We start from the raw sequence: 8,799 nt of genomic DNA, 5'->3' as shown, positions 1-8,799 counted from the left end.
CAAAGGGCAAAAACCCGAGCTGACCCACCCCGGGGCAGTTCGGGCCACACTTCTATCCGAACTCAAGACTTCACCTCGCACAAAACATTATAAGGAAATATTATACATGGAAAAATGTTGTAAAATATATAAAAGATTTAAAATGCTATCAAAAAATGCACACACACACACACAAAAACATATATATATATATATATATTAAAAAAAAAGGCTAAAGAAATAATAGTAAAATTTATACTCATAGAAAGTGCAAAATAATTTTAATAACTTAACCAAATGATTAATCATAGAAGAAAATCAAATTTAATTTTTGTTTGAAAGGAATTTCAATTTGGCTTAAATAATAATTATTTGTATTAAGTAGGGCACCTACATTATCCTTAAGAAAAGTAATTACTTATATGTTGAAGGCCAAGAAGATTTATGGGTTAATGAAAAAGACATGAACCGAAGAAATGATTTAATTATTTTTCATTTATTAATAGATATGGCATAGAATAAAATGGTAAAATAGAATTCACAGTCTAAATAATATTAGTAGTCTTCACTAAAAAATATCGTGATTGGTCAAAACTCAAGTACTTGGAATAAAACCTAGATAATGATGACAATGGAGAAAATAATAACACTGTTACTCCACATATTTAAAAATATAATCTTCAATTTATTTTATATTACCATCTTTTGCATTCTAAATAACATTAGTAGTCTTCATTAAAAAATATCCTGATTTTAATAAATAATTTGTATTGGTACCCATGAAATGTCTTGAAAATATGAGAAATTATATGAAGAATATAAAGCATGATTAGTTCACAAAATCACCTTTATTATTAACAAGATGAGAGCTAAGATCACAAAATCTTAAGGAATGAAATCAAATGATTGAATTTTTTAAGTATTATTATATAACGAAATTCAGAAAATAATATTATTATAAAATTTTCATTCCTAATAAAACATTATCTTCCCAAGCTTTTCATATCAATGTTTTGACATAAAGAAATTCTTTGTGGAAACTATGATCAATAATTAACATAATTTATATTATTGTTCTGAAGCTTTAAATCTTTTTGATTATATATATATATATATATATATATATATATATATATATATATATATATATATATATATATATGCGTGTGTGTGTCAGTTGATTGGTCAAAATATTTTCAGTAATCATACATTTTCCATATCATAGTTGAATCCTAAATATAAATAATTATTAATTATTTAAAAAAATAAAAAATATAAAATAATTGTATACACTTATATATTTCTATTATTTAGTTTTCGCTTAACAAGAGTCCTTGTTAGTAACATTTTATTAATCAACAATTCTTTTGAATTCCTAAATTAGTCTCCATTAACAGCTAAGTAATGACGAGGCTTCTCCTTTTTTTCCTCTACAAATCTTTGAGTTCACCTAGGCTTTGATTGCAGGTTACAACATCTTCACCTGCTTCGGCATGATCAGCATGAAAGAAATTGGTTCAGTTTTCGATGGCTATAGTATATAGTGGATAGTGGAAGAAACAATAGCGGAGCTGCGGAAATCGGACAATCAGTGAGAGAGAGGGAGAGACACACAATATTGTTGTAGATTCCATTAGTTAGATTTCATAACAAATTTAATTCAGTTTAAATGTAAATACTATGATTACTAATAAACTTAAAAATCATTACTAGAGAGTAGATAAGGAAATTCAATTTAACCTCATTAAATATGCTTCCATTTAATTGTAATTATTGATAAAAATAAAAATAATTAATTTAATGATTAAATAAATTCCACTAATTTAAATTTCTTTGTTAATACTAAATAAGTGATTAATGTTATGTTATTAAATGATACAATTATTATTAATGATTTTAAGTTATCATTAATGAATATTTTTAATTTCATTAAATTATAATTTATAAACCAATTAATTAAACTTCAAAATAAATAGTATAACTATTAGTAAACTTAAGGACAGTTAGAATTAAATAAATTACTTAAATAATTATACTATTTATTTTGTTATCTACCCGGTTTCTACCATTAAGTATTGTTTTCAACCCGCAGTTAATCCAAATAGTCAAATCACTCATTTTGGCACCTAGTCGTAATTCTCGATCCGATTTTCCTCAAACTTGCCTTTTGACCTAGGTGTTGAATTGTTGACATGTTCGACCCTGGTAATGACTAGGGGCGGAGCTAGGGGTGGCAAAGGGGAGTCATGCCCCCCCATCCCAAGCCACCCATTTAAAGATTTTGGTCTCCCTACCTATGTTTACTAGCTTTTGCCCCCTAATAAAATATTCTAGCCCCGCCTAGTCATGAAATCACAAGTTACATACTGAAACTTCTTGAGGCTATTACTTTATACTTGGTTATTCAATTGGAGTGATGTTTAGATAATTTTTTGAGATCTATGCATCACAAGGCACTAAACCTTGTATTTTTACAAAAAAAAAAAAAAAAAAACTTTTTGTCTTTGACTCCCAAATTTTAACATTTTTTTACAAATAAAAAAAGTAAAAATAATACACATATTACATGTATGACAGAATTATAAATTATGTACGTCGAAGTCTGACCTGTTTGACCTGAATGGTCAATCTAGAGACCTACGATCTTCAGGCGAAAACAATTTGGCCTCCCACTTGGTTTCTAAAATACTTCCATTGATAAGTGCACAACCTCTCGTTAATTATTCACTAAATTTCAAAATAATTAATTTAAAAATTATTGAAAATTTTACTGTGGTTGCGTTTGGTTACAATGCAAATAAATTTGCACTGATGCAGAACTATAGCAGTGCAAATTTTTCGAGTATAAATTCTGACATATTTTTGCTTCAAAATTTAGCATATTTGGTTTGATTGACATACAAATGAAGTAAATTAAGACATAAAGCAGAATACAATAAAACCCAAAACAAAATTAAACGAGAATTTGCATTTTTTTTTCATTTGCACTGCCGCACATTTGTACTAGTGCAAATAATATTGCACTGCAACCAAACACTAACTTAACTGATGCAAAATAATGCATGCATTTGCCTTCAACCAATTCAATTCAGGCTCTTTTTGACTCCAACCTCACTTAACAAAGCCCGTGCAACACACGGATCTCGAGTAGTTAATGCCTTCATGCTTAAATTGGAATTTGTTGAGCTTTGGTCAATGAGAATTTCTGCTTTAAAAGCATCAAATTTGGTTCACAAAGCCTGCATCGTTTGGGACTCGACTAGTGTGTATAATATAGATTCCAGACAAATACACTTGCTATTGTAGTGAATACATATATGATTGTGAATCAGACAGGATATGATTGAGATTGTGTATTTCGACTAACGTAACCTATCGTTGGTCCTAAAACAAGGACCATTAATTCAATCTTCATTAACTTGTCTTTTCTCCACTAACACTCCTACAAACACGCGCGATCCCAGAAACTACAAAGAAAGTAAGGACTTTGAGAACAATTTTGACCATAAATTCAATCTTTTCTCATCCTTTTCTTCTTTGCCGCGTTGTCTCTTTCTCTCTTTCTTTCAATCAATTTTCCTTCCGGCTTCCTATTTTCCCATTCAGGTACTTACGTTCATTAATGATCACGGCTTCTTCTTCTTCTTTTTCAACTAACCACCAATGTCTGAATCATCTGCTGCACCATTACTCTTAGACATTTCTCCCTTCTTTTATATAACCTTGCATGAAAACAAATTTTATAGTTTTCGATCTGGTTAACCTGTGTAGAATTTTTTCAGAGTTAAAGAAAGGATGCTCAACGTGCTTGTTTCTCTCTGATGTTCGCTCAAACAATCCAAGAGACTAATGGTACGTAATATAGTAATTGATATTCATTCCAAGCTCTTCTTTTGTTTTTTAATTTCGAGGAATAATAGTAAACGATCTTGATTTCTGGTGTTGTCCAAAAGTTAAGGGGGTTACTTATTCAGGGTTGGTTTATTTCAGAGAAAGGGGGGAATTATATGGGGCCGGTTCCGCAAGTTTCCAGATTCTGCTGATTGTGTCAGCTTCATTGCTTAGCGGAATTATGAAACTTGTGGAAAATAAGCATCACTAGGAAACTGTTTGATTAAAATACTACTCCAGAAATATGGAATCTCTCGGTAGGAATCCATCAAAGAAGGCAATACGGAGCCCTGCAGGTCCAGGAGCTCAGAGCTCCCGAAACCAAAATGGGCAAGCAATAAAATTTGCTAGGCGGACCTCGAGCGGGCGCTATATCAACCTTTCTAGGGAGGACCTTGATATGTCTGGGGAGATTTCAGGTGACTACATGAACTACACAGTGCACATTCCTCCGACGCCAGACAATCAGCCAATGGACACATCGGTTGCAGTTAAAGCTGAGGAGCAATACGTGTCCAATTCTTTGTTTACTGGAGGATTCAATAGTGTTACTCGAGCCCACCTCATGGATAAAGTGATTGATTCAGAGGTAACCCACCCACAAATGGCCGGAGCCAAGGGCTCGGCCTGTGCCATGCCCGCCTGCGATGGCAAGGTCATGAGGGATGAAAGAGGAAATGATGTAACCCCTTGCGAATGCAGGTTTGTGCTGAATTCTTCATTAAGAATTAAGGCCCTATTTGAGACTATAAGACCCTATCTATCTGTTTAATGGTGATTTCCAAATGAAAACTGCAAATAGTAAGAGGAGTTTGCTTGTGCTTTCCTCTAGGTTCAAAATTTGCAGAGACTGCTACCTAGATGCACAAAAGAGCACAGGTTTGTGTCCAGGGTGCAAAGAGCCGTATAGGGTTGGAGATTTCGATGATGATCCACCAGATACTTCTAGTAGAGCCTTGACATTGCCTGCTCCAGATAACATGGACCCAAAAATGTCTATGGTAAAATCAACAAACAAGTCTTTGCTTATGAGGAACCAAACAGGAGACTTTGATCATAATAGGTGGCTTTTTGAGACAAAGGGGACGTATGGCTATGGCAATGCATTTTGGCCTAATAAAGACTCTGACGATGATGGGGAAGGGCTTGAAGGGGGCATGGTGGAAACTGATGATAAGCCATGGAGGCCCCTCAGTCGAAAATTGCCAATTCCAGCAGCAATCATCAGCCCTTATAGGTAACAACTGTTGGTCACTCTCGTTAGTTTCCACAATTTTTGTCCATATATATAAAAATGTACATATTTAAGCATCTAAATAAAGCTGTATATATGTTGTAACTTATAATCAAACATGAAGCATTATTGCCAGAATACTTTGGTTGCAGGTTGCTAATTGCAGTTCGGTTTGTGGTTCTATGCTTGTTCTTGCATTGGCGTGTGACACATCCCAATGAGGAAGCACTTTGGCTTTGGGGAATCTCAATTGTGTGTGAAATATGGTTTGCCTTCTCATGGATTCTAGATCAAGTTCCCAAGCTTTTCCCAGTCAACCGGTCTACTGACCTCTCTCTCTTAAGGGACAAGTTTGACATGCCATCTCCATCTAATCCCACCGGGAGGTCTGATCTTCCAGGCGTAGACATGTTTGTGTCTACTGCTGACCCAGAAAAAGAGCCACCACTTGTTACTGCCAACACCATTCTATCAATTCTAGCAGCTGATTACCCCGTGGAGAAGTTGTCCTGTTATGTCTCAGATGATGGTGGAGCTTTGCTTACTTTTGAGGCCATGGCCGAGGCTGCGAGCTTTGCTGACTTGTGGGTTCCATTCTGTCGGAAACATGATATTGAGCCAAGGAATCCAGATACCTATTTTTCCTTGAAGGGTGACCCTACAAAGAACAAGAGGAGGTCTGATTTTGTGAGGGACAGGAGGAGAATTAAGAGGGAGTATGATGAATTTAAAGTGAGGATTAATGGCCTTCCGGACTCAATTAGGAGAAGATCAGATGCGTTTAATGCAAGGGAAGAGATGAAGATGTTGAAGCACATGAGGGAGAGTGGGGCTGATCCTTTGGAGCCCATAAAGGTTCAAAAGGCTACCTGGATGGCTGATGGGACTCATTGGCCTGGGACTTGGGCAGTCCCTTCCCGTGATCACGCCAAAGGTGATCATGCAGGGATTCTTCAGGTACATTTTCCTCTTATCTTTGATTAGGTCTTAGGCATTAACTACCGATGTTGTATATTGAAGTTGATACACGTATTAATTAGAGAGAGAGAGAGAGAGAGAGAGAGAGAGAGAGAGAGGGTAAGTTCTTGAGGAATTTTTATGTTTGGTTTGATAGGAAATAAGATCGTAGAAAGTGGACGGAAAGTTGTCAAGGAATTTCACAAAATTTGTGAACAACTGTCTCTCAAATTTCTGTTTCTCTTATTTTTCTATCAAACCAAACACAGGCTAACGTTTTAGTCCTTCCACCAACTTGATTTAACTTCAATATATATATAGGTGATGCTAAAGCCTCCCAGCAGTGAACCCTTAATAGGTGGTGCCGAAGATAAGATCATTGACTTTACAGACGTGGACATTCGTCTCCCAATGTTTGTATATGTTTCACGAGAGAAGCGTCCTGGCTATGATCACAATAAGAAGGCTGGCGCCATGAATGCTCTGGTTCGGGCCTCTGCTGTTCTATCCAATGGTCCATTCATTCTCAACCTCGACTGTGACCATTACATTTACAACTGCCAAGCCATTCGTGAAGGCATGTGCTTCATGATGGACCGAGGAGGTGAAGACATCTGCTACATTCAATTTCCTCAACGGTTTGAAGGGATAGACCCCTCTGATCGTTACGCTAATAACAACACTGTGTTTTTCGATGGTAACATGCGAGCACTAGATGGAGTTCAGGTGATGAACACAACTGCAACTTATAACACTGTATGTGTTGTGATTAACAATTCCAATAAAGAGCATATACTTAGCTTAAATTCGTATTCTTATAGGGACCCTTTTACGTGGGAACTGGTTGCATGTTTAGGCGATTTGCACTCTATGGGTTTGATCCACCTCAGGCAGATAAGGTTGTACACAAACCTAACGCAGAGGCATATGTACTGAAGCCAAGTGATTTTGATCCTGACCTAGATGTGGAACAACTGCCAAAGCGATTTGGCAACTCTAAAATCCTGGCTGAGTCAATACCCATTGCTGAGTTCCAAGGTCGTCCTCTTGCTGATCACCCTGCTATCAAATATGGCCGACCTCCAGGTGTCCTGAGGGGTCCTCGTCCGCCGCTTGATTCCGCCATTGTTGCTGAGGCAGTCTCTGTGATCTCTTGCTGGTATTTTCTTTAGTTTACCGCTTATATTTTAATAAACCATATCAAACTAAGCGAATGGGGATTCAAGAGTTGGTTCATTTCATTTCTGATGACAAAAATTAGGTACGAGGACAAGACGGAGTGGGGGGATCGAGTGGGTTGGATTTATGGGTCGGTTACAGAAGATGTGGTAACGGGCTACCGCATGCACAACCGTGGTTGGCGCTCAGTTTACTGCATTACAAAGCGTGATGCATTCCGTGGATCAGCTCCAATCAACCTTACTGATCGACTGCATCAGGTGCTGCGGTGGGCTACTGGTTCTGTTGAGATATTCTTCTCTCGAAACAATGCATTCTTAGCAAAATCCCGTCTCAAATTCCTTCAGCGACTGTCCTACATCAATGTCGGAGTCTATCCCTTCACTTCCATGTTCCTCATTATGTATTGCTTCCTCCCTGCACTCTCACTATTTTCTGGACACTTCATTGTCCAGACCTTAAACGTAGCGTTTCTGGTCTATTTACTTATCATAACAATTTGCCTCATTAGTCTAGCCATCCTGGAGGTAAAATGGTCGGGAATAGGACTTGAGGAGTGGTGGAGGAATGAACAGTTTTGGCTAATTTCAGGAACTAGTGCTCATTTAGCTGCTGTGATACAAGGTCTGTTGAAGGTGATGGCTGGAATTGAGATATCTTTCACGTTAACGTCCAAGGCTGTAGAGGACAGTGACGATATATACGCAGAGCTGTACCTGGTGAAGTGGACATCACTGATGATACCCCCTATCACCATTGCCATGGTGAACATAATCGCCATGTTTACTGCATTTGCGAGGACAGTCTACAGCACCACGCCTCAATGGAATAAGTTTGTTGGTGGAGCTTTCTTTAGCTTCTGGGTGTTGGCTCATCTGTATCCTTTTGCCAAGGGGCTGATGGGAAGGAGGAGGAAGACGCCAACAATTGTTTTTGTTTGGTCAGGTCTGATCGCAATCACATTGTCGTTGCTTTGGATGGCCTTAACTCCACCGACGGTGGGTGGTACAGCACCAGCTGATGGAGGTGGAGGATTTCAATTCCCTTGAAACTTGAGAGTGCAAATAGAAGTGAGTTCTCTCTATAGTTTGAACTATTTTTCAGAGAAACAAGTAGACAATGACAGATTCAATAATTTAGTCGATGATGTATAGTAAAATTATTTCACTTTCAGAATTCAGAAATGGATGTACGTTACGATACTCGTCTGTAAATTCCTTGTCTTATGTTATATATTTCTTCCTTGTTGGATAAACAAATTAATGATTTTTTAAGATATACAAGAAAATTGGCATAGCTACAGTTGCTATTAATTGAATGGTTATAAGGTTAGCTCTGAGTGAATATATTTAGAAAACTTTAAATTATAATTAAATGATGTTTATCTTAGCTTGATTTATTATGATTGTTATCATTGGTTACACAGCCTGCTGAACAGCTAAAGGGTTCAGGTAATCCTATTTCTAGCTAGGATTCAAAAGCTTATTAAGCTCGAATCCGGATTTCCTGCACTTGTTTGGTGTGTGCCATGATGCACTCCCAATAAGATTGTAACACGT

General features: G+C 36.8%; 1 protein-coding gene across 1 annotated transcript; it reads left to right on the top strand.

Annotated features, from left to right (window-relative positions):
• The first annotated feature begins 3,508 nt into the window (after positions 1 to 3,508).
• CSLD4 (cellulose synthase like D4) lies at positions 3,509 to 8,553 on the top strand. The gene is made up of 8 exons (XM_010261527.3): positions 3,509 to 3,585; positions 3,762 to 3,831; positions 3,970 to 4,572; positions 4,703 to 5,107; positions 5,257 to 6,061; positions 6,383 to 6,787; positions 6,883 to 7,220; positions 7,323 to 8,553. The coding sequence occupies exons 3-8, from the start codon at positions 4,115 to 4,117 to the stop codon at positions 8,287 to 8,289; spliced, it is 3,378 nt and encodes a 1,125-aa protein (XP_010259829.1). The 5' UTR covers positions 3,509 to 3,585; positions 3,762 to 3,831; positions 3,970 to 4,114; the 3' UTR covers positions 8,290 to 8,553.
• The last annotated feature ends 246 nt before the right edge of the window (positions 8,554 to 8,799 follow it).

This window comes from Nelumbo nucifera, chromosome 2 (assembly GCF_055504915.1).
Source record: "Nelumbo nucifera cultivar China Antique chromosome 2, China Antique-T2T, whole genome shotgun sequence".
Taxonomy (NCBI): Eukaryota; Viridiplantae; Streptophyta; class Magnoliopsida; order Proteales; family Nelumbonaceae; genus Nelumbo; species Nelumbo nucifera.
Note: the sequence above shows the minus strand (reverse complement) of the source record. Positions and strands in the feature narration are given on the sequence as shown.